Below are 25,805 nucleotides of genomic sequence, written 5' to 3' on the forward strand. Positions count from 1 at the left end.
CACTATTGTACAACTTTTGTTACTTAAACAATAGTTACACTATAGCGCCACTACAACCATATTGTAACCATAGTGTAGCTACAGCTATAGCGGCACAACGCCTGTGGGTTAATCGTATCACCGACTGTGAAGAAAAGTATACATTTAAGGATGTTTTCGCACTCTCTTGGTAAATGTAAGTCTTATCTTAACTTATAAAGTTTGAATGCAGTGTGTTTTTTACAGCAGCTGCCGCTGGGTGGTGCTGTTGCTCCTCGGTGTGCAGCTGCTGTTCGGAAGGTGGAGGTGCTGCTGCACCTCCTTCATTGTCTGAGTGAATTCAGCAGGAGTGGATCCGTCGCTCGGTTCAATGTAATCCCGTCTCTCCCCGGCTCACTCACTCAGTCGTCCGCCATGGCGACCGCAGGAAGCCTCCTGATCGCTGCGAGCTGTGTCTAAAACTCATCTGGGATTCATTTTCCCCCAATTTTTCCGGACGTGGATGTAGTCTTCCCCTTCAGCTGGGAAATACTTTCGTGTGGACAAGCCCGCATTTCGAGACACGGGGGTAAGAATCGTGCAGCCCGAGTCCTCTCTCTCTCTGTGCTCTTTAAGGAAAGTGATTCAACTTGTTTGAGGAAATTGGGGTTAAGTCTTGGGAGTATCTTTCCCGTGTTGTTTCGTGATGCTGGATTTCGAAGGTGGGGAATAACTATCACTCCGTGTGAAAAATCCTTATATGTTGCTAGGGACTGTCCTTTCTGTCCCTGCAGTGTGGCTTGCATTGCACAGATATAGCTTAGCAGTATGTGCAGACGCCGCAGTCGTTGGGGGTTCCGTTTCTCTGAGACGATCCATGCACGCTCTGTGACATTTAAAAGATTGCAAAGATCAAACGGTGCCGGGGTGTGTGCATTTATCCGTTACCAGAGGCTATCCAGGTGGGTCCGAGCAATGCGTTAATGTCACATGTACTGTACTGGCTGATAATGTCCCGAGGATTACAGCAGCCTGCTCTATTAACCTACATTATATTTATGGTGTGACCACACTTCAGACTCCGTGAGCTGAGTCTACAGTGACTGTAGCATTCGAGTCATTGAGACTCTTTTGCATAGGCCTTAGTTACAAGTATCCTGTTGGTTGTCATTCCTTTCACTTAATGGACGTATGTCACATTGCCAGCAGTACAGTAAGAACTTAAAGCCTTTCAGGCAATGCCAGCCACACCCATGTATCAGTGTCGTTTGCGAAACACAGAAGAAATTGAGCTCTGTTTTTTTGTTATGCAGCTTCTCTCAGGTAGACAGCCTCTGGCCATTCAGCTGTCATTAAAGGATTCCAGCTGTGCAGTTGTGGACTTCATCTAGGGGCCCCTGTGTGCCTCTGCGCACAGAGGAGCCACTGTTACAACGCTGGACTCTCAATAAGCCAGCAGTCACAGCTAAACATTACAGGCTTGTGTGGAATTTCAAGCAAACAAGTTCAAAGGCAGGGAGGTTTACCCTGAGAAACACTCAGGGGTCTGAAAATGTCCCTTTTGGCATTGTATGCTGGACGAGTACGCTTTGTGTCACTTTCTAGCCCTGGGAACAAGGCCATCTGTACTACTGCCTGTTTTTGTGTTTGTTTGGTCCTGTGTTACCTATTCAGAGAGGCGCACAGACCCGGAGTCATGACTGGTTGATTCATGATGCTTGGTGCAGGGGAGGGTACGTGCTGACTGAAATAATCAGAGTCTACTCTTTCACTGCCCTCTGTTTCACTGGTGCCTTGTTTGAAGAGTGTCCGGTTACGTGGCATGCATGTGCAGGTCATGCAAGCCATGAATTTACAGAGTTGACATAATACGCTTGCCAATAATCAAGAGCCAGGGCCACCGAGCGGTGACGGCCACAGTGTCAAAAAGAACTGGGCTTGATTTGGGGAAAATATGCTCGTTTCCATCCAGACTGCCCCAGTGGCAGCTTTTAGGTCTGTTTTTGATCAGCCCAAGGGAGCGTGCAGTTTAACTGGAATACAGCAACATCTCTCACCCACTGCGCTGGGATGACAGTGTCACTGGTCTTATAACAGAGAACTCAAAGATGAACTTTCCTGATTGATTGCATTACAAAGTGTCCTTTACTTTTTTAGCCTTCGAGCACAATACATCTGGACAGAATGGCCTTGACAGCCTTAACAATCACTTGACAGAAAATTGGTTTTCTATTCAATCAGTCATTCCTCAAGTAAAACTGCCTTTTTCCTGTTTTCTTGTTTCCTTTCTCTTTCTTGTAAATAATATCTGTTTATCTTTGGTCGCTTGTCACAGTTTTCTATCACCCAGCCGACGGATTTTTCAATCAGTCAGCAATCATCAATTTAAAAAAAATAAAATTACAGTCAGCAGACCTACTAGCCATCGATCCATACACCATCATCGCACAGAATTTACAGTGTCCACTGTCCTCGGGCTGTATTCTCCACACACTCTACTGGATTACATTATCCACTCCTTTGAAATGCCTTATTCAGCTCTCAGCTTAAACTTGGCACCAGTCGTTCACCTCTGCGGCGGCGGAACAACTGCCCAGTGGCCTCGGTACTCTGACGAACCACTCGGTGAGGTCTCAGGATGACATCAGCCTGCTGTAATGTGTAATGAAGAGAGAATTAAGCAGGACAGCAGGGCCTAAGGGGATCTGGCTGTAGATACATGGTGGCGGGGGGGGGGGGGGGGGGGGGGGGGGGAATAGTGGCCTGATCAAGTGTCAACCCGAAATGAATCCATGACTTTGTCCAAAACATTCAGCCATCTGGGAGAGTCACTGACTGAGTGATACTGCAGATTTTCCCACATTCCAGATGTACCCCGGCTCTTTCTGGTTTTGGATGTGAACCTCCAGCACTGGATGCTTTGTAGCGATGGTACCCATCATTTATATTTGTCATGTTAGTTACTTTCTGTGGCCTGTTGAAGCCATTCATCTATTAGTTATGGATCGGAAAGAGCCTGGTTGCACGGAGGTGGATGTTTTCCCTTTGCCATCATGGGCTTCTTCCCGCAGCCAAAAGGCATTCGTGTTATGTTAATTGGTGGATGTGAGAGTGAACAGTTGCCTGTCTTTGTGTTAGCTCTGATTGGCTAGTGACTTGTCCGAGGTGTACCCCATCTCTTTCTCTGCTTGCCCAGTGACCGCTGAATTGGGTAAGTGGAAAGAAATCGATGTATGTTATCTGTTATCGCTACTTTAAACCTGCAGTTTATTGATAACCGATGCAATATAGTTATTTCATCATCTGGAGTGTTTTCGGTTAATTCCTATTACTCTGTGTTTATTCTACGTTCGCGTCTCCTGCATCGTCTTTACGTGTCTGACTTGGTGCCCTCTGAGACCTATTGAATCCCAAGCGTGCCGGTCGTAAAACTTCCCCAAATCAACTGTCATTCTACCGGCTCTTTGATTTTTACTCTCTAGCCTCATGATTCATTTGTTAAATCAAATTAGGGCTGCTTGATTTGTGCTTTGAAATCAAGACATTGCCTCACTCTTTTTTTAGATTAATTGGTTCTCCCACTGGAAACAATTATCAGCCATTAGCAGCGAGTGCAAATACTGCATTTGCAATTACTGTGTTTTGTGTGACATGAAAGGTCGTGCAGCCCGTCCTCTGGGAGCCGATGCAGACATTGGGCTGTACTGCACATACATCGCTGATGCTGTGAGACGAGAGTTTCAGATTTTTACCCTTTAGGTTGAATATGTTTTTCTGTGCTTGACTTCTGTCTTGCCCTTGATGCAGGCTGAGCAGTGAGCAGTGCAGCACACCATGACAGAGCCAGACCCAGACACAATCTCCTCTGGCGCAGGGCAGCGCCTCGGAGCTCCGGAGACCCTTGGCATCAGTACGTTAGATCCCGGGCACAGACCTCCGGCCATGCCCCCCGGACGACACGTCACCATCAGGGTCCGTATGCTGGATGACACAGAGGAGCTTTTCGACATCTCGGTGAGTTATTATCGTTTTTCTTGTTGTTGAACAGGACTTTTCATTATCGCACCGTGGCCAAGAAGCATTTCCCCGATTCCAGCTGCAGTCTGGTAACAGGTTGGCATGGTAACTGCATGTTGAATGAAACTGGATGGATCTTAGTAATGTCAGGGTTCCTCCAGTTTATTGTGGGTTATTCAATTTCTGCTCACTCTTTCCTAATCTCCCAAAGTGTTTCAAATCTGCTCTACAGCTGTCACTATTACTACACCACAATTATTCTTCTGCTGCCAGGGTTCTCAAAATGCAGCTCACGGGCCAGAGGTGGTCCTTGGAAATATTTTATGCCGCCCTTGGATGACAAGGAAAGGATGCACGATTTTACAGCTCACTCATGGAGAGTTCATGCCCATGCTATGATGTTGCACGACTGAACGAGACCAAGAGAGAGAAGCAGAGCAAAGCATCCCTGTTCTTAAAGCTTTCCAAACACTGGTGTTATCTTAGATAATTTAATGAAAGCAGATAGGTACAGACGAGAGAGACAAGAATATATCTTATTTGTCTTGTTTGAGCTCCCATTCGAATTCCATTCTTGACTTTAGGATTTAGAGGATTAACGTTCTCATCACATGGCTCTAAATTTGGACACAGTATGCGAAGGCGGATGTGCTAAAATTAGACACTAATTGCTAAGTGCCTTCTACTATCTGGTCACAATGCTTAAAATGCAAAAAGAAAAAATGTAAAAACATATGTTCATTGTGTAGAAACTGGATTATTTTAACATAAGGCAAATGATTTGGAGGCAAAAGTCGAATTTTCTTATGACGATCATGGGCAGCACTGCAGTGTAGTTTCAGTTTGTCACATGTACACTCTCCTGCTGGAGAGAGTTAATCCGCAGTTGTAAATAGTTCCTGACCAATAACTGATTTTGTACTTCGTGTAACAGTTTACAAACATTTCTAAACATTAAATAAATAAAACATCTTATATAATTTACAGAAATGAAGATGTATGTCAGGCAGTAAAAATGGGCCTCAGCATGATGGCATATGGCTGTGGCCTTTTCCTTGATAGTGTTAATATAGTACAATATATACAACAACATATATATATATATATATATATATATATATATATATATATATATATATATATATATATATATATATATATATATATATATATATATATATATAAAAATATATACAGCTATGTCCTTTAAGGCACTTAGAAGAAGATAACATACTTTGCAAAATCTCATTCTCCCACAGCTCGTGTTCTCGATGTTCTCAGGCTTTGATTTAATGGCAGAAACGTAGGGAGGAGAAAGAGAAAATACTGGTATTTGTCTGAGGATAGAGTAGAACAACGAGCTACATTCTGTGACCAGAAGCGTTTCCTCCCAAAACAGTGGAGCGAGATGAGTAGATAGTGAAAAGTAGTGATGGAGGGAAACAGATACAGCAGCAGCCACACAGGACCTGTTTAATGTGTATGAATGGGCCCCGGCAGTGAAGTTGCTGAGCTTTACTGACAGTTAGTGTGTGTGCATTGCAGGGTGGCTGTGTCCTTTTGGCTGTTTCCCAAGGCAGTGTGGGTAAATGCAGTTCCTTAGGCAGTGCATGACTCTTAATCTTTCTAGAGGTGTCATATGTTCTTCTAATACTTAACGCTCACTAGGTTCTCCCAGTGAAATCCAGTTTAATTACACTCTATTTTTATTTTTTGTCTACTTTTTTTTGTACTAGTTTTTCTCACGCTAGTTTGTCAACTGCAATATCATCCAGCCAGTGATGCTTAAATTTGATATGAGTCTAGAGCAGGAGTGGAAGGGATTTTTTTTTCAGTCCGCTTCAGGGCTTGCAATCTGTGGAAAAGCTGCAATGGGAAACTCTGCTTACAAAGGTGATCTCAACCTCAGAGTTTAATACATTTTTTATGACGTTTCAGTGTCCCAAAGCTGTGTTTAACACTACTCTAACCACCAAGGAGTACACACGCTGACACTTTGGATCTTCGGTGGTGAAAAAGAACATTAAACGACTAAATACTGTGCACTACAAGAAATATATGTAAGTGACCCTTTTTGCAAGGCCCTAAAATGTCCTTCATTGTGTAGCTGAGCGGTTGTGATGGTGAGTTTGCAACGTTTTCTCGCCAAGCTGACCTGAAACAAGCTGAGGCTGCGAAAGGGGAGGGTAACAAAAGGCTCTCGCTAACAGAAAGCTTTATTCATGCTCAATTTAACACCCATTATATCCTTTATCACAAGTCAGTACTTGAGATAAAAAGCTCTGTGGCCTGAATGTTGTTTTTTGCCCAGAGGTATCAACAGAGAAGATATTTATCTCAGTCACTGGCTTGCATTCAGGGTGGAAAGATCTATTATAAAAAAAATAAAATAATATATATATATATTTATATATATATGTATAGACACATATACATACACACACATCTATTTATTTACTATGTACATATAGTTTAGTGTCAGAAAGTTTCCTGTTTTCTTGAGTATGTTGAGCTTCTAAAAACAAAAGGTTACTTTATTTCCGAATTGCCAAACAGTGTATACACTGATCAGTCACAACTTTAAAATCATTGGAATTTAATAATGTTATTTATCTCATTACATTGCAATGTTTTACTGGGAAAATCTTGGGTGATTGGGGTTCACATGGATATTATTTTGACATCTACCGCGTTTCTAATGGTTCTTATGCAGCTCCTCTTACCAGTGGCACTCCCTGATGGCAGCAGTCTCCCACAGCAGGACAGTTTACTCCAGCCCACAGCAAAATTGGCTCACAAATTACTCGAGAAGTAAGAACCGAAAGCTCACTTGATCCGGCCTCCAAACTCCCCACATCCCAATCAGATCAAGCATCCACTTGAACGAGCCCAGTTCATGAAGTCCCCGTTCCACACTCGACAGGACTCAAAGCACTAGCTGCCCACGTCCTCACAGGACACCAAAGGCTCCAAGTCCATGGCCCAATGAGTCAGAACCAGATTTAGCAGCATGAGGGAGACCTTTAAAACCTTAGAAAAGAGTTTTTACTGGAGTTGAGGTAAAGCAATTTTAAAGCACATTTAGTTGCCTGAAGCGAGTTGCTTTCTTTCAGCAGTAATTACAATTTGTTTCACCAAGTCGCAACCCAACTATCTCTGAGATACAGAAGACATATGTCAACTTTGAACACACTGTGCTGATGTTAATCTCTTCCCCGCAGCAGTGAAGTGAGATAGCTGCATGGTCTACAAAACACATCTGTCAAGCAATTATCCAGTCTTTTATTTCACAACAGGAACATGCAGCATTGTTCAGGAAGAGGCAACTCATCTCAGATGATTTTATTGTCAAAGTGACTCAAGGCAGGAATTTTTTTTTTTGGGGGGGGGGGGGGGGGGGGGGCGCGTCTTTTTAAGAAAACATAAAATGTCTAACCTCACCCTGTTACTGATACCGGAGGCTTCAGTTCCCGTTCCTCTGTTTGAGAGGGGTAAGTTTCCACCTCAGCGGGCAGAGTATCAGATGGTTGAGAAACAAAAAGGGGCCACAGAGCTTTCTCTTGGGTCGCATACCATGCTGTGGCCTAGTTAGCACTCTGGCTGTGAACACTTGTGTTGATGCTGATAAAGTCTGGCTGCAAAAACCTGGACAGCGGTAGACTGGCCTCCTGAAACATGACTAAAATCTAGTCCATTTTTTTTGTTTAATTCCAAAAAAAGCGGAAGATTGAAAATAAAGCCGTTTTGGTTTAGATTCAGTGGGGCAGGAGGACAGATTGCCGTCTTGCCTTGTGTTCCTCTGGCTAACATACGCCGACACTGTGTACTGATGTTTTGATGCTTATGTTTGCTGATGGCTGGTGGAAGCTCTGCAGATTTTGTCCGTGAACAGTGTTATTGCAGCATGCATTTAGCAGTTGGCATGTGGGGGAAGGGATGATGAAGGCAGAGTGGAGGAGAGTTATGTTCATTCCTGTGAATAAACGAAGGAGTTCAGATCCATCGGGCCAAACCTTTCTGCTAGAATAGCATCAGGTGCAACCTTATATGGAATACATCTAATCTGATTCTGATTTAGCAAAACATTAGAAATTCAGACACATACCATCTCTCTCTCTCTTTCTATCATATTGCACTCCTACTGCTGGTCTTCCTCTCTCACTATAAGGAGCCACTGAGGACTGCAGTCTGTCCTCTCCTGCCTTCACTTCACTTTGTCCATTACAGCCACAGCCCCTGTTAAAAGTCTACCTGCTGGGGCAAATCCTGAATTAATTAAATACAAACCTCTTAATCTCTATGCATTTTAATTTGCTTTCCATATGCGGTTTTTACTGCAATACTTTTTCTTTCCTAATTACTAATAACATCAACAGTACATACAGGTTTAGATTAAACCACGGCGTGCTTCTTATTCAAGCTAAGCATCACACAAAACTGCTGAATAGACATGTTGTTCTTGTTCCCCAGTGGATGAATACTTCTTATATTACGATCACCTGAATTCCACTCAGTCACCTCAGCTTCAAAGTATTCACTTAATCCGTGAGTATTGGAACAGTTACTACAGACTGCCACTATGTTGGTGTTATTTGCCAATTTGCCAGTAAACTGGGCGTTATCTGGGCAATTTCAATAGGCATGCTAGAAGTCTAGTTCAGTCTTGGTATTTTTACACATTACATCCTTAACAGATTCTGGCCCATATTGACATGATAGCATCACATAATCGCTGCAGTGTTTTTGGCTACACATCCATGATGAGAATCTCTTGTTCCACTACATCCCAGATGGGTTTGATTGGATGCTTTCATATTCAAGAAACCAGTTTAGGTTGATTTGGTCTTTGTGATCTGGATAGATCCATTCATTCATGTTGCTTACTACAAATTCTGATCCTTCCACTTGAAGATCACAGCAGAAATGTAAGTTTTTCTTTTCTTCCATTGTCCACTTTTGCATTATAGACTCAGTTTTCTGTTCTTTGCTGAAAGGAGTAGCATCTCGTATGGTCTTCTGCTGCTGTACCAGATCGGTGTGCTCTTCTGCATACCTTGGTTGTAACACTTTTATTTGAGTTAGTGTCGCCTTCCTATCAGCTCAAAGCAGTCTTGGCATTTTCCCCTTGACCTCTGACATCAATAAGGCATTTCTACCTAGAGAACCAATGCTCACTGGATAGTTTCTGTTATTCCAGACCACTCCCACACAGCCAGATGGTTGTGTGGGAGAATCCCAGCAGATCAGCAGTTTCTGAAAAACTCAGACCAGCCTGTCTGGCACCGTTAACCATACCACATTCACGTTTGCCTTTCATCTCCTTTCTGATGCTCGGTTTGAACTTCAGTAAGCCGCCTTCACCATGTTTACATACCCAAATGCATTGAACTGCAGCCATGTGATTGGCTGACTAGATATTTGCTTGACTGAGCAGTTGGACAAGTGTACCTAATAAAGTAGCCAGTGAATGTAGATTTACTGTCAAGGTCAAACCAATTCTATGATAATATAACTGAACACCTTATCCATCATTGTAATTCACATGCCTAAACGAAGCACCAGTCTCCTGCATACACTTAGTACAAACCAGGGCAGCACAAGGCCACTTACATCTATTTGCTTTTTAAGATTTTATTAATCACATTTAAATCTCTGCGTGGTGTAGCTCCACTTTATATCTCAGAGAACACGTTGCACCACACGGAGATCCACAGATCAGGGAATCAGTTGCTGTTACAGATTTCACAGTCAAGGCGTAAAGCAGATGGCAACCAGTTCCCTGTTTTAAACAACTTTCAAAAACCCACCTGCATTGATAAGCTGTATAACATTTAACCACAGCCTTATAATTCTCTTTTCTTTTCCTCTCGTTTTATATATTTTGAAATGGTTTAATGCTGCTATTTTTGCAGATTTCATTTAAGGACCTTGTCATTCTGGTTCGGAAAAATGCTATAAAAATTAAGTTTATTGCTATTGTTGCCCAACACTGCATCCTCTTGAGGTTTTGAGCTGATTTATGTTCCTTTTTTACTTCATACTCACTCTATCGCCCTTCTTTTCGACTTTTCAAAGCCCTGAGCTCTCTTACAATAGCAGAAAATGAGAACGTGGTGCAAAACACGGCGTGTCGTCGGTGAATCTTGGGGGTGTTGGTGTGTTCTGCATCAGAGTTTGAGCCATCAGTTTAGATTACAAATCAGTGGATGAAAATAAACATGTTAATGAACACCCCACTGGTTTTCGGCACTTCTCCTACCATTGTCTTAGGATGGAAGCCTACTCCCTCCCTCCCCCAGTGAAACTCCTTTCCCCACATGAAGCCACAGGAGGATAAAAACGAATCAATAAATAGGAATAATAAAATGAAATAACCTGATTTATGTGCCCTTGTTTCAGCACAGTGTGAGAGCCTTGTTTTGCGGTCATTTGTGGTTGCACTAGCTTGTCTCATGATTTGTGCTTGTGTTTGCAAGTGTATGCATGTGTACATGTGTTTTTAGGGGAGGAGCAAAGAAGAAGATGTAGCACAACCGAAGAAGAGAAGATGGCAAGGCTCTGTAGCTATTACCGGTATCCTGCAGAAAATGCTGCTGCCTGATTATCACGACGCTGTCTGAGAGTCTGTCAGTCTGACATATTTAAACTTTATATAACTAAATAAGGATGCTGGATCCATTTCCACTCCTTTTTAGGCATCCTTTTAGTGTGAAATGATAAAAAATTAATCAAGAATGTTTCACTGACTAGATTTTTTTATGCTAACTATGAACGCAGACAGCTATATTTAACCTATTTTCTGTTGCTGGATGTGATTTCTCTCTCTCTCTCTCTCATCCTCTTAACTGAAAGTGTTTAGAGGAAACCGGGGAAGCAGGGACCACCCGGGCTAAAAGAGGGCTGTGTCACAAAAGAGAGGACCTTCTTTAGAACAAGCCTACTCTCACACCAGTCCAGAGGGCTTAGCATCATCCGGCCACTCTCCACTTTTCTCCCCATATGCTGTCACCCATTCATTGTGATGAGAAGCAATTAGAGGAGCTCTAGTGTGCCTTGTTGTCCGCTGAATGGCAATGAGGTCCTGACTTAATGAGCAGAAGCACGATAAAGGGCTTCTTTCAGCTTGGTCTTAAACAGCTTATGTATGGTTGTTCAGTGACTGACTGACCGGCAGTGAGGACAAGTACACACCTGTGGAGCGACGCCCAGATGCATATGGAGAGTCGAGTACCAGGGGTGCATAAATAGCTCCATTCTGAACATTGATCTTAATAAAAAGGAAGCAATGGGATTGGCAAATGCAGCACGTACCGATCAGCGTACTTATTAAATCCGACATTCAATCCACTGTCATTAGTGTACAATACAGCTAATTAATTGCACAAAGCCGTCCATTAGTCGCGGTGTTGTACTCACGTTATGAAGCTGTGGCGCGGTGCATACGTTTTCCTAAATGTTTACCCGTTAATAAAAATGACAGCCTTGTCGTTTCAGTTTGGGCTTTCTTGGTGCATCAGTTGAATATCATTTTCCACGAGCTGCTCGTTTGTTCTGTATGCTGATAAGTTTTAAATATGCTAAATAAATCAAATAAAAAGCTACATTTTAAAAGCTGATTTCAAGACGGCTTTGCTCTCTACACAGAGAGCGTTGTTCAGCTGCATCCAACCAAAGCCTGCTGTGTGTTTGGTCAGTGCAAATGGACTATAAGAGGACTAAAAATGGAAACCATAAAACTTCTGGTACCAAGAATCTCCACCCTAATGGCTTATATACATTTGCTCTATCTCTTTAAAACAATTATGGTAATTTAATCATGCAGAGTCAGATTCGAGGAAGCCCTAAAGCCTATACTGCCAATTTCAGATGACAGATTAGCCATACAGACCAAAAGGGAACGAATCTGAATCTATTTTAATATTTGAATAATCATTACAGGCACATTTTAAGCACATATGCCAGACCTGCAGCAGTTCTAGCCTCTTAGTTTGTGAATTTGGTAAAAAAAATGGGTCAAAGGTAAAGACAATTTAATGATGAGTTATTCTCTAGTTTGGAAAACTAATCAATAATTGTCACTTTTTGACCGATTGCACAGAAGTAGCTCATCCGTCAGTAATGGAAATAACTGTTAGTCGCAGTTGACTGCAGCACTATAGCCGAGAATAACAGGTGTATTCATATTTACCTGTTTTATATTATAGCTCATTTGTGTCTAAACTGCATGACTGAAAACCTTCTGCTTGTTGTTTTATCGATGACATCAGCATATTTTCTCTGACGGTTGTTATTAATAACGTGCATAAATACTAACTGGGATAGAAAGCAATCAGCCTAGATTTCCACTCCAAGCTCAATGTATTTATGCAAAGGGAGTCTCTGAAATCTTTTGTGTCTGCACAGCGGGACGGGTCGACACCACTGAAATTCAACATGCGTATTATCTGCGCGCATAACGCACGTTTCATGTTCTGTATTTATAAACATGACACGTGGAGCGTAAAGGGAGGCAGAGCTAAGAGAGAGGAAGACAGTCTAGTCTGGGAGCGGTGTGCTAAATCCTGTTAAATTCGGAGCTGCGGTGGGGACACGGTCTGCTTCCCCCAGCCTCCCGGCGCTTTAGGGGGGAGAACTGACAGAGGTAGTGGTTGAATGATTTGTGCACAGAGGATGATTTGGCACCGGCGTTTTTTTAATGAGTTGTCATTGGCTGAATGCGAATACAAATGGGATTTGATTGGCTGTTAGAGCATTTGGGGGAATGGGGCAGCAGCTATGATGCACAGAGCAACACATCCAACTCTCCCCTACCTTTTACACCATGTCAATGAGTTTTCTAAACCCATTACTGTCACTCTCCTCTTCCTGATATGAGTCATGCATGAGTAAAAGCCAAATCTCTTTAAATTAACTGTGTTGTTACTCTAGTAGCTTTTTTGGGGGGTGGGGGGGTGGACTTGTATAGTGTGCATCTGTTGTGGCCAATGAGGAGATGGTGACCATGGCAATCTCTCCATCCCCTGTTAGAGCAAGCTCAGTCTTTGTGAATGAGGGGATTCATTGGAGAGAGCTTCCAGATAAATAGCAGCTCTCTGATTTTTATCTTGCATGTCATCAGAGAAAAGTGTTTGCAACCTGGCTGGGGAGACAATTAGAAAGAGGCGCCGATACCGCAAGGAGACTGGGAATCACAAGCATCCGGGCATGTGATATTTGCCTGTTCTGCTAACATATTACATTTGTTCTCTTTTGGGAGCCTTAAAATAGAAACATTTCTTTTTTTCTGTTCTTAAGCGCCGCTCTCCCGATAGTACTGCTTCAGCCAACTTTAATCTGTTGTTATTCACTCTTAGAAAACACACGCAGCTGCCTCGTGTGGCTCCCTGCCACGGAAAGGAATTATTTGTCATTTATCATCCCTCCCTCCGCTGTTAGAGAGCACCTTGCCGGCACAACTGTCGCGACCTTTGAGCGGCAGGACGTGAACCCTCCGAGGTGTTAGTTTGGATCCCCGGCTGATGTTCTTTCTGTGCACATACATTGAATTTCAACACTGTACGAGTTCTTGTTTGAAAGGGCACGTGTAATCATGCCGGTCTATGTGTGGGTTGCCATGGCTACGCAGAGAGGTGGGTGAGGAGCGTCTGATCCGGCTGCCGTGCTGCAGAGTTCTGTCTTCCACTGATATCTGCTCGGGAAGGGGTGGAGGGAGGAAGAAGCGGGGATCTTGGGTTGAGGAGTGGGGGGTTTTCCATGCGGAGCATTTATATGAGAGCAGGGCGCTTGCATGGGGATTCACTGCTGCACATCATTTATGAGTAACACATTCAGGAAGGAGACACAGCCCTCATCACTTTTTTTTATGTCTTTGCATTCAAAACCTCTTACTTAAAATGTGACTCACAATAAGTTGTGGGGCATTATTAGCTCGTCTTCGTTTCACTGCTGATTGACCCATTTCCCCCTGAAAGATGGCATTGTGTTTGGGATGGCAAGGGAGAGGGGGCGGGGGTCATATGCTCAGTTTGACTATAAAAATAAATAAGTCAAATAAATGGAAGATTTGTGTGGTTTTTAAAAGCTGAGACATGCAGTGAAAAGATGAAAGCCTGCGTCAGATGTTCCGCTGGTGATACAGATTGAGGACGGGGGGGAAGAAGATCAAAAATAACGGTGGCATTCATACGTCTTGCATCATTGTTGCACTGACTGACTGTCTTCTGTCAGGAAATATTCTCATGCTTTCCTCACATGAACTCTGAACCCTCAGTTGCCTTTTTCTCATGGCATGAAATTGAAATCCCACAGAGGGGTTTTTGTGAGGGTGGCGGGGGTTGTTGTCCCCCACATCCTGAAATTTAATCAGGTCATTTAGGATGAGAGCCACGGGAGAAGCGCTACAGCAGGAATTATCCGGTAACTGATGGCTAAGAATACTAATATGTGAAGAGACACATACTGATAAAAGGAAGATGGTATTTTTATCAGATAAATATCAGGGTTACCTTAAAGGATTGTGGAATAGCCCATTTAATCAATATCAAGGCATTCAAAATGATACCATATAATGATTTGATGTAAACAAAAACAATCATATTGAATATTCTATAAATCAGTGTGATGTAAAACTACAATATCTATGTATACTTAGTTTCCATCTGTGGTTTTCATATCAATCTGAGTCAGGTACATGACAGTCTGCCAGGAAAACCAGTTTTCCAGGATTTCAAGTGTTTCCTGCATCCAGATAGTAGTGCGCTAATCTTCCTTTTTCTTGCTCTGGTCATTCTTAATACATGTAAACCAATTAAATAATCAGACAGCAGCAGATGGGTTTGAAATTCATGAAAATCAGGCCATCTTTTGCTGCCCGCAAAGTCTGTTTACTTGCATGCAGTCGAAGCCCACTCAAACACATAAAAGTCTTCAAACACAACCCACAAAGCTTTCAGAACAAAATATCTGTCCCTGCCTACAGATTCTTGCTGCTTCCTATCAGAGCAGTGGATTTCCCAAAGAAGGATGACCAAACAGTTGCGTGGTTTTGACTGAGTATGGTGAAGAAATACCAGAGCTTATCGTTAGCTTTACTTGGAAACAACTGAGCAACATTATGGGATTTTTGTTGGATTAACTTTGTGAAGTTATGTTTCTAGCTAGCCAAAGCCTTCCCAGACAGTGTATTGCAGCATGCTGAATTTAGATATCCATCATGTATCACAATTAAAGGCTGCAAAACATACAATTAACCAACAACTAGACAATGGAAAATTAATCAGCACCATTTTTACAGTTATTTGTGTTAATAAGCTATTAATTAGGAAACATAGTCTCTATATTAATCAATAATGAAAGGAAATGTTGTCTCAGAAATAGTTTGGCTGTTTTTCCTATGAGGCAAATAGAGAGCACTTGTATTACTGGAGCTCTTGTATAGCAAATATTTCCATTACGTGTAACCCCTCAATTCCCTGTAAAGCAAAAGCAAACAGGCGACAGTGTAAACACAGCTGTAAATGTAGATTTCAGTTCCCCGTACATTATCCACAGTATTTCGTGGAGACACAGAGTGAAACAGCACAGAGCCACTGATGAAAGCTGTCACTGACGCTGTCATGTTGTGCCTGACAATATCATGCTGCTCTGCTTCCTATACTGTGCACAGGTGCTTTGGGAAAACTGATGCCTTTATAATAAGTCTTGTTCCTATGGTAACCAAGATGGATATGTCTTTGTGGAGGATCGTCGTATTTGTTTGGTTCACACAGCAGCGACGGTCGACTCTATCTGCCGATGTGACCATTTGCCTGCTGTCAGTTTGCAAAGAAAGGACGAGGCGAACGCAAACATAACCCGTGATTCTTTTCGTCTCGTGACCGACTCGTGAAGACGGGGGATCCTCTGACTTCCACACGCCGTTTGACTGCAGCTTCGATGGGCTCGCTTTTCATTAAGCTTTTGAACTGCTGTATCCCACTGACTGAGTAGCAGCGGGGTAGGTAGACATCACAGCTCGTGATGGGTGTGGCGCCCGTGCCGCTCTTAGTGAGCCCGCAGTTTTCCCTGTGATGTCCTTCTGGTCTCAGATAAAGGGTGAGACCCTCACGAGAGCTGGTTTGCCTCGGCTGCACAGCAGCTTCACGACAGCAGTGCCCCTCTTCAATGAATTATGAATTTCTCATTGAGATTCTGAGGGCTAATTAACATGTCAGAACGGACTAGCAGTGTGATATCATGGGATTATCCTTATCCACTCCGGGTGCTGTGGCTGTACCTCTGCTGCTCTCCTGCTGAAATCTTCTTATCAGTTAGAAATTTGTACAACACATGTGCTGCCCTTCCTTTTCTCGTGTTATTTTTTGCAATACTTGATGGGTAATTAAAACATAAAAAAGTGCTGAAGGCTGTGCGTTTGGTCAGGGCTGTAGCTCTGCCTGCAGTGAAGTCACTCCCATGATGCAGTTGCCCAACATGTTGTGTACGAGAATGCCTTTCAGCTGCACCTGAGTCTGCCTCCCACGGCACCCTGACTGTAATTGAATTTGGGGTCTCGTGGGTAAATAGAAGAAACGTGTGGGAGGAAGAGTCAGGGTGAATGAAGCAGAGATTGAGGGAGGGACATGAGAGCATGTGTGTGTGAGAGAGAGAGAAAGAGGGAGGGAGTGAACTATTTAAACCAGAAACCCCAGCTGTACTTACGCCCACCGGAGAGCGTCTGCCATGACAAAGCTGCCCTCTCTTACCCCTTGTTATTAAAGTGGAAACTGTTGCATAATCTACTTTGGAGACTAGCAAACCAAAAGTTATCATTTGTCCTGGAGAAACCAAACTTGAAAGTTTTTTTTGGGGGGGGGGTGGGGGGGATTTGACCTTTAGTCGAGCTGCTCTTGAGCTTTTCGTCCATCTCTATTGAGAAACGATGTGCGGAAGTCTGGAGCAAAAAGAGTCAGAGCTCTGTGATATCAGAGGATTCATTCCAGGGGACGTCTGCTTTCAGACAACCAGCGGGGCTTGGGATCGGCCTGTTCAGGGAACTTTATGTCTTCGGAGCACTCCTTAAGAGAACTTGTCATGCCAAGTGTTTGCAGAATAGCCAGTTCAAGTTACCTTTTGTCAAAGCCAGAATGAAGCTTTCCTGTTTGTGTCCTCGTCAACCACACGAGTCCAATAAGAGAGTCAAGCTGCTTGATAACCTTAAAGTAGCATAAAAGGAGCAGAATTGGGGATATTTTATCTTCTTGTGACGTTTCTCTGGAGACACAGGTCTTGTCGTACTGGATGACTCACTTGCTTTATTTCATTGGGAGTCATTATGGAGCAATGTCGTCTGGGTGCTCGTTCACATAGGCTCAGTTGACCTCCTTTAGACAGAGAGGCAGCATGGAACCATTTAGCCTGTTTAGTCAGAGAAATTGCACTTGAATGACCGTAATGTAAGTAGGTGATTACACTCCGCAGTCAGATGTGAACCATGGGGTTTGAATAAGCCCAGCATTTGTGGCGAACAATGCTGAGTAAACAAAGTAGTACAATAGCGTAATTTCGCAAAAATGATGACCTCTTGTCCTCTTTTCCTGCCTTTTTGCTGGTTATTGAAAATGTGGCTTTCCTGCTCTGGTGAAGACGGACAGGAGACAGATTCCATGACAAAAAGAGCAGAAATCAGAGACTTGGAGCTTGCTAGCCTAACCCAGCATGTGGTGTTCCACCAGAGACAGTCACATCAGTCGATCAAGAACAATCTCAAGCAAAGTGGGCACGTAGACAGTGAGCAAACAGCTAATATACAGGCAAGTAATAGAAATAGCTGCAGAGAACACAGAATGTAGTAATTGAACTATTTTCCCTTTAATTTAGGCAACCCCCCCCCCCCAAATGTTCATTGTGCTGCAGAGTGGTTCATGAAGTAATTCCTCCTTTATGTTAAAAGTGGGAGTTGAAAGATGCTTGGTGTCTTTGTGTACTGGCATACAACGTCAGTAACCTGTCATTTTTCTTGTACAAACAACCAGAAGTTTCGAAGAGCTGACAAAGGAGAAAAGCAACAGCTGATGGCTGATTCAACAGAATCCAGGAATTCTTGCTAAATATCGAGCCTATACTGTGTATACGTCAATTATCTGTGAGGGATTGTTGCCAGTGTTACCACCACTTTTGGCTTATAAGCAGAATAGGGTCAAAGCACCTATAGGACTGCGCATTAATCCGTTCCCCACAGTTCAAGAATGAGGGATTGTACATTACTGTGCAAAAGTCTTGAAGCACCCTTTATGTTTGCTTCCAAGGAGCCATTTGTTTCCATTTCTTTAATGCGGAAGGCAACACAGTGCATTTGTGTACCAACAAGAAGAGCTATTAGCTGAAAAATGGCGTATGTCTGCATGGTATCCGGTCGTTAAGTCTGACGTCACTAGCCGTGTCTGGGCCTAAACTCCGCTGCAGGTCCATATATCAAACGATCACTATGGCATTACTGAGAGTTGAAAAACTGTCTAAAGTCTTTCATCTTTAATAAAATGATCAGCGTTCTGCTCTACCAGGTGTAACAATTGAGTTTAACATCCAGGCATCCATGAAAACGGAATTTATGACATTTAACGGAGTTAGAAGTTAGCAGGAAGTTAGCTCGCTAACTTCTATCTAAACACAATATAGCATGTCCTGACTGCGGGGTTTTGGAAACAAATTAAAACGTACAACTCTGTTATCACTTCCAACATAAATGAAGACAGAAAACTAAACAGCAGTGACGTTTGTAGGGTTACTGAAGTTTGGCTAGCCGGTATATAATGATGTGCTACGTGACCGCTAGCGACACAGCTATGTTAGCATAATATAAACAAGCTAACTTTTTTTCCACTCGATAAAAGTTAATGTGAGTGTTCTCGGTGGTCAGGAACAAATGTAATCGCATGGCATGATGCTGTGAAAGGACCAAACTTCAGCCAGGAGAACAACTGAGATAATCCATCCACAATACGAGGTTAGTCATTCATATACTGCTGCATGGGCTGGGCTGTAGTTACATCCTAAGGTTTTAAAAACTGAGCTTAAGTAGGATTCGTCACGTCATCACTTAACGACCGGATAGAGTGTCTCCTTAAAAGAGATTAAGTTTTCTGAAAATAATGTGAATGCAATAACTTCAGAACGAGGTGAAGTAGGATTTTGAAATTAATAGCATAGAATTGTTGGTGTGTACTTAGGCCTCCAGCATCCTTCACCAGTGATTGTGTGGGGAGGCTGTCTGCCCACACTTTAGCCTGTGCTGGCACTTCTTGACCGCCATATGTGTGGATGTAGATCCATGTCTATGTTCATGATGTACATATTCACATAAGTGGTCCTCACTATTAAAGAAATGTTGCTTAGTAGTCGCAATAATGCTCAGAAATCCCACATAGACTACTAAAAATGTGAAAAACGGCAGAAGATAATTACGGCTTAATCAGCTGATGACAACCTGTTTATAGTTTTCTTTTGGTCAAATGATACAGATTGTTTCCTCACTGTGCTGGAACCCTTTTCTAAAAGACAGAAGAGATCTGTCTCATGGCCACAGTTGAGAAATTGTCTCACTCATGTTGGTGTTTGCGTCGATGCTTTGGAAAAATCATTTCACTGAGTCGTTTGGCTAAAAGAGTGACACTCGACACATTTTTGAGCCGCCACCAGAGCAGAGTCGCCATGCCACAACCAAGAGGTTACCATGGATATCTTCCGCTCAGTTAAAAAACGAGGCAGCATTGCGAGACTGAAAACCTCGGTTGCTTTGAGTGCTAATCTCTCTTGGTGAGACAAACCCCAGGCCCGCATTTAAACTTCACACACCTACGAGAGATTGCTTTTTAAACCTCTTACTCACAGAAACACTCATGTTAACCCCTCATCCATTGTTTATGAATGGCTAAATTAGTCAGAGTGGGTTGTTTCACTCTCTGAAAACCCTTCAGCTCCAGCACTCTAAAACATGAGTCCATTGTGCACATTTCCTCGGGCAGATGTTGTAGTGCTCACCATACAGCGTACAGTAATGGTTTTTGGGTGTGCTTGAAAAGCCATGAGCTGGGTATAACATTTGCACCACCGTATTTTAACTTCCAAAGATCCCTGAAGCGGCCACAGTAATTACAACATTATTACACAGCAAAATAGTGTAAACCATTCCTCTAAAAGTAGAGCATGCATCACACCATGGAAAGATTGATCTGTCATCATTTTATAATTGCTTACTATTTGCTTAACCGCAAGCCTTCCTTCAGCTGATTTTTTTCCCTCAGATTACAGGAATCACAGTTTTCCTGCCATGGTTCTTGGTCACGCTCCATCTGCCAGTAGAAAAACGGGTATTCTCTAGTCCCGGGAACTCAGCCTGCAGACGCACAGCAACAGCTGCCTTTACTGAGCCTCTGTCTGCTCTTTCATTCATTTGCTGGCTTATTTCTCTGCTCGAGTTTCTCTACCAGCACTCTTAAATGTGAGCTTTTACCTCAGGACCAGGACGTTATTTCTCATCTTCTGGAGACAGCTACAGGTTCATGCAAAGTGAAGAAGCTTTAAACTCTGCTATATTGAAATGTGCAGTGTAATGCAGTTTTGCAAAGTTTATGAAGCCAACACAGGTCTCGCACCACCATGCTTATTTTTTCCTCAAAAATAAGTACAGCTGTTCACACATTCAGTGTCAGTCCAAACAGAGGAAAAACACAACAAGAGCACACGCAGCAAAATGTCTTTCTTCTTTTTTAAAAAAAATCCCACTGGTGGTGTCTGTAACTGATTTAGCAGCTGCTGACTTCTGGTATGTTTCCAACATGGTATAAAGGAGGCACTCTGAATGGCCTCCCCAGAGAACAACAAACAATGACATTGTGCACTTTACTTTATGCTGCGTAAATCTGATTCAGATAGCACTGAGTCTTTGAGTTCTTCAGAGAATTCGCTTAAACCAGGACTTTCTGTATTGGATGGATTGATACAGATATCCATGGCATGCAAGATAACAAACTAGATCCTGCAAAATCTACTTCTTGATTATAGCCTCAGAGTTTTGTCCATACATGTTATAAATTCTGATGATGTTGGTAATCTCCTAGGAGTAAATCCTGAAAAAATAGATTTGGCACCAGCATTCATGGCGAAAGTTAAAGAGGCAAGGGTGATATTGTTTGACATGCCCAGAGGAGTGGTAGTGGATATACTGGATAAAGGTTGTTAAATATGGACCTAGCAGGCAGGAGCAAGATAGGAAGACCACAGAGAAGATTCATGGATCTAGTGAAGGAGGACATGCAGACGGTTGGTGCAAGGAGGGATAGGATGAAAGGGAGGTAGCTGATCTGCCGTAGGAACCCCTAAAGGGACAGAAGAAGAATTGATTCCCCCCTCAAGATGAATACTGATGGTTGCTCCGGGTCCTGAAGAATCCCTGCGCTGACCTTTTTGTTTTCAGATTCTTATATCTTGTTCTAATTAGCAAACTTGAGCGCGTAAATGCACTCAACTAAGATGATGAACAGAGGCAACATTATTCCCTCAAAACAGCCGCATGTTAGCATGACTATTACGTGAGTGTTAACAGCATTTGGCTCAACCACTGTGCCTAAGTACTACCAGCTGCTTTTTTTTAAGCACCTGTTATTGTCATCTCAAAGCCAAGAGAAAAGTCAAGAGAAAAAATGAGAATACAAGCCAGGCTTAATTGGACTTTTAATCAGATACCTCTGCATTGTGCATTTGTGCTATGAACACATGTGCCTCGGTAGCCTGGTTATATCACTGGTGCAGTTATAAACTGAGGGCGATTCCCAGGTTGTTGACCTTAATCCTCGTCCAGATTTGGTCTGAGGCTCTGCTCTCTAGGCCTGTGTGTTCTTAGGTAATCTATATTCTGACAAGGAAATCCCAGCTGACTGGCGGCCAGGAGATAATTAGAGTTTCAGTGTGAATATATTAAAGTGCTTAAATGTGATCTTTGACATATTGATTTCTTTGGGGAGGGGGGACTCTAATTATTTTTGGTGTGTTTTTCTCAATTATAGATTAATTAACCTGTGTTGTGTTCATCTGATTCCTTCTGACCTATTATATTGTACAAAATTAGACACTTTGCCAGTACAGGTTGTGTAGCAGTGGGTAAAGCATGCAAATTTCAGTTCAACTGTTGAAGCTCTTTTGTAGCCGCTGAAAGTTTGGGATGTCAGGTCACAGCAGCTGAGAGACACTTACCTGACTGCATCACAGGGCAGAGGGCCTCTGGATTTGCTGCTCTAAGAGCTAAGTAGTTTAGGGCTAATCTTGAGAAGGCCAATTGATTGGCCTCACCACTAAGAGAGCATGTGCTCCTGTCTTTATTTATTGCTGGTGGAGATTATGTGTAAAGGAAGGAGCGTGCAGCAGGACAGTATTCCTCAGAGACCCGCCTGCTCCACCAGTGGGAGGAAAAAACATCTCTTAAACACCACACAAGCTCCCGGGTCTTATCTTTCTCACAGGGCAGCCCACTCAGGAAAATCTGTGGTAGTCTGGTGGTGAGGCAGAAAGCTGGTTTCTCAGACTTTGATTCAGTGTGTTGATGCTACACTCCAGGCAGTAGCAAGCTTCAACAGTGCCAAATCATGAACGGAGTGACATGTTCAGACTGGAAAAAGCTTTTCTTTGGCAGTGTTGCATTTGTTTTTCTACATATTAGGTAGTGTGTTGAATGGGATTCTATTGAATTTGCATGATATAAAATTGATTTGGAAAATCAAAAGAGAAATGGACAGTCATATCTGGCTTTGACTCATGCGGTATTTTTAGAATCTGAAAGTGCAAGCTTCCAACATTTCTGATTATACTCTCATAAAACAAAAGATATTGAAAGATCAGCTGGCTTAAACAGTATCCCACACTGTTTGTGGCAGCCTATACACTGACTGTCCAGTTTGTTAGCTACGCCTTGCTAGTACCTGGTTGGACCACGTCTTGCCTTGTAAACTGTTAGAGGCATCTTCATGCCAGGTGCTGGAAATATTCCTTAGAGATTTTGGTCCATATTGACATGACAGCATCACATAGTGCCTGCAGATTTCAGCTCCATCATGTGAATCTCCTGTTCCCAAAGATCTTCTGTTGGACTAAGAGCTGATGAACGTATTGTCCTGTTCCAGAAATAAGTTTGAGACAATATGGAGATGATTAGGAGAGAGAGCATTGGGCTTTTTAACAACATGGTTTAACACAATCCTGGTCAATTAGAGGCCTGATGAATTTTACTGGTATCGATTTTCAAAAAAAGGGTGATGTGCAGAGCTTTAGTAACTACAGAGGGTTAAGTTGATGAATCATACCATGCAGATATAGGACTGATTTTTTTAAAGCTAGGTTAACTTGAGAGTATGACTACATGGCGAGAAAGAGCACTTCAGAAGTTGCGCTGTGTCTTTGCAGAACTAGAGAAGAGGAACTGTGCAGTGGCACATAAGTATGTGAGGGTGGTGCAGGACATGTGTGAGGACAGAGAGACAACGGTGAGGTGTGCGGTAGGAGTTACAGATCAAAGTGGAGGAAGGATTACGTAAGAAATCTGCTCTGAGCCCATTCTTGTTTGCAGTGTTGATGGACAGGTTGACGCATGATGTTAGGCAGGAGATGGATGGCAGAACTAGAAATGTGTATATCAGTGGAACAGATCAAGTAGCTAGAGAGGCAAGGCTCATGTGTTTGGACATGTGCAGAGGAGGGATAGTGAGTATACTGGAAGAAGGATGTTGAATAGACAAGAGGAAAAGAAGAAGACCACAGAGAAGATCCATGGATATAGTGAAGGTGGGTTGCTGTGACACGGGACAATACGAGGGATAGGCAGAGATGGAGGCAGGTGATATCCTGTGACGACCCCTAAATTAAGCAAACAATAGAAGAAGGAAAAGTTACCTTTTTATCAACTTGAAGCAGTCTGGCTATTCTTGTCTGAACTCTAATATCAACAAGACTTTGTCTTCCAGAGAACTGCTGCTCACCGGAAATTTTCTCTTTTTCGGGCCATTCTCTGTAAACCCTAAAGATGGTTGTGCAGCAGTTTCTAAAATACTCAGACCAGAGTTGCTGTGTGTGATTGGCGTATTAGATATTTGCTTAAATGAGCAGTTGAGTCAAAAATTGACAGTGCGCCTTATAATCCGGTGCGCTTTATGTATGAATTCTGGTTGTGCTTACTGACCTCAAACTGATTTTATGTGGTACCCGGTGCTCAAAAAGCTGTCAAAAAATGTTTTAGCACAACTTTGTTGAGCTATGAAGCTGCACCGCTTGATGGATTGTTGGAGCATTACGGCTGCCATAGTCAGGAGCCTCATGGAGTAATCTGGGTCCAAAACTCCGTCTTCTTCAGGTCCCAAAGTCAAACGAACACTGCAGCATCACTGAGAGTTAAAAACTGTCTAAACTCTTTCATCTTTAATAAAATAATCACCATGGCTGCTTTACCAGGTGTAACAATTACGTTTAACATCCAGGCATCCATGAAAACAGAATTTATGAGTTAGAAGTTAGCAGAGAGTTAGCTCGCTTGCTTCCATCTAAATATAATACACCGTGTTCTGACTGAGGGATTTCTGAATAAATTAAAATGTACAGCTCTGCTATTACTTTCAACATAAATGAAGACAGAAAACTAAACAGCAGTGACGTTTGTAGGGTTGCTGAAGTTGAATGATGTGCTACATGATGCTAGCAACACAGCTATGTTAGCATAACATAAACACAGTGAAGCTGGAGGATGAACCCTAACTTTTTTTCCACTTAATAAAAGTTAACATGAGGGTTCCTGATGGTTAGAGACAAATGTAATCGCATGGCAGGATGCTGTAAACAGACCAAACTTTAGTCAGGAGAACAACTGAGATAATCCATCTACAATAGAGGTTAGTCATTAATATACTGCAACAACATGGGAATAGAGCAGCTGGGAGAGAATTCAACATTAATGAATCAATGGTACGGAAGTGGAAGCAAGAAGAATGAGTTGAGTAACGTTTGACTTATCTGACTGTTTTGTTTCGCTTCATGCGCCTTATAATCCAGTGCGCCTTAGCGTCTGAAAAATTTGGTATATATACGTTTATATAGAAAGTAAGGGGAGACTCCTCTAATGGCAAAGAGGTCTAATTAAGTAGGAAAATGACGCTATGGCTCACTTAATCCATAATCTCATAAAATCTTCCTGATGAGTTTCTGTACTTACTTGCTAGTTTCAGGGTTTATGTTATACACCTTAAAGGCTCACTTGGTAAACTGCGGCCCCATTTAGAGTAAAATAGGCAAAAAAAGAAGTTGAGGTATTCGGTCACTCAGTCAGACCCACTCCACCACAGAGGCTAGAATGCCAAACTCAAGGACTGCATTAGTCCCTCCATTAGTTAATGGTTAATTCTTTGTTTTATATGCGGTCTCTGTGATCATATTGTGAAAATGAGAATGAATTTTGGACTTGTTTGTTTGTTTGTTTGAGCTGTTTTTGCATTAGTATGTGGTATAATAATTAATGGGTGCTGGCTGTGAATTCTGCCACACTATGAGCTTCTTGTTAATTATGCTTTCTGCTTTAATGCCATCCCATATTATTGCCTCAGTCTCTCTTTTTCTTGATCTCTACAGCACACAGAGCACACAAGCAGACATCACAGTGATTATATAGATCACTACGTAGGCTCCAATATTAGCTTCTGTTAGCAAGCTGCTGTTTATGTATGCAGCGTGGCACATTTGCTTACAGTTAATTAGCATACTTTGGATATTAATTTTTCCAGAGGGCGTCCCATCTTTTTAGCATCTGATGGATTTGTGCA

General features: G+C 42.5%; 1 protein-coding gene and 1 long non-coding RNA gene across 4 annotated transcripts in view; one reads left to right on the top strand and one right to left on the bottom strand.

Moving 5' to 3' along the window:
- Positions 1–289: 289 nt before the first annotated feature.
- The window catches only part of LOC146500645 (FERM, ARHGEF and pleckstrin domain-containing protein 1-like), a 56,668-nt gene continuing 31,152 nt past the window's right edge, over positions 290–25,805 (top strand). For 2 of the 3 annotated variants that reach the window (XM_085134428.1, XM_085134430.1), the window contains exons 1-2: positions 290–547; positions 3,766–3,972. In XM_085134428.1, coding sequence (XP_084990554.1) covers positions 3,793–3,972 — 180 coding nt within the window. In that variant the 5' untranslated portion in view covers positions 290–547; positions 3,766–3,792. The remainder of the gene's footprint in view (positions 548–3,765; positions 3,973–25,805) is intronic. The other variant, XM_085134429.1, reaches the window with a different exon arrangement.
- LOC146500646 (uncharacterized) lies at positions 19,442–24,086 on the bottom strand. The gene is made up of 2 exons (XR_014869685.1): positions 23,589–24,086; positions 19,442–22,881 (listed from the first exon to the last, which is right to left on the bottom strand). It is a non-coding gene; the product is annotated as an uncharacterized LOC146500646 (long non-coding RNA).

This window comes from Neolamprologus multifasciatus, chromosome 16, assembly GCF_963576455.1.
Source record: "Neolamprologus multifasciatus chromosome 16, fNeoMul1.2, whole genome shotgun sequence".
Classification (NCBI taxonomy): Eukaryota; Metazoa; Chordata; class Actinopteri; order Cichliformes; family Cichlidae; genus Neolamprologus; species Neolamprologus multifasciatus.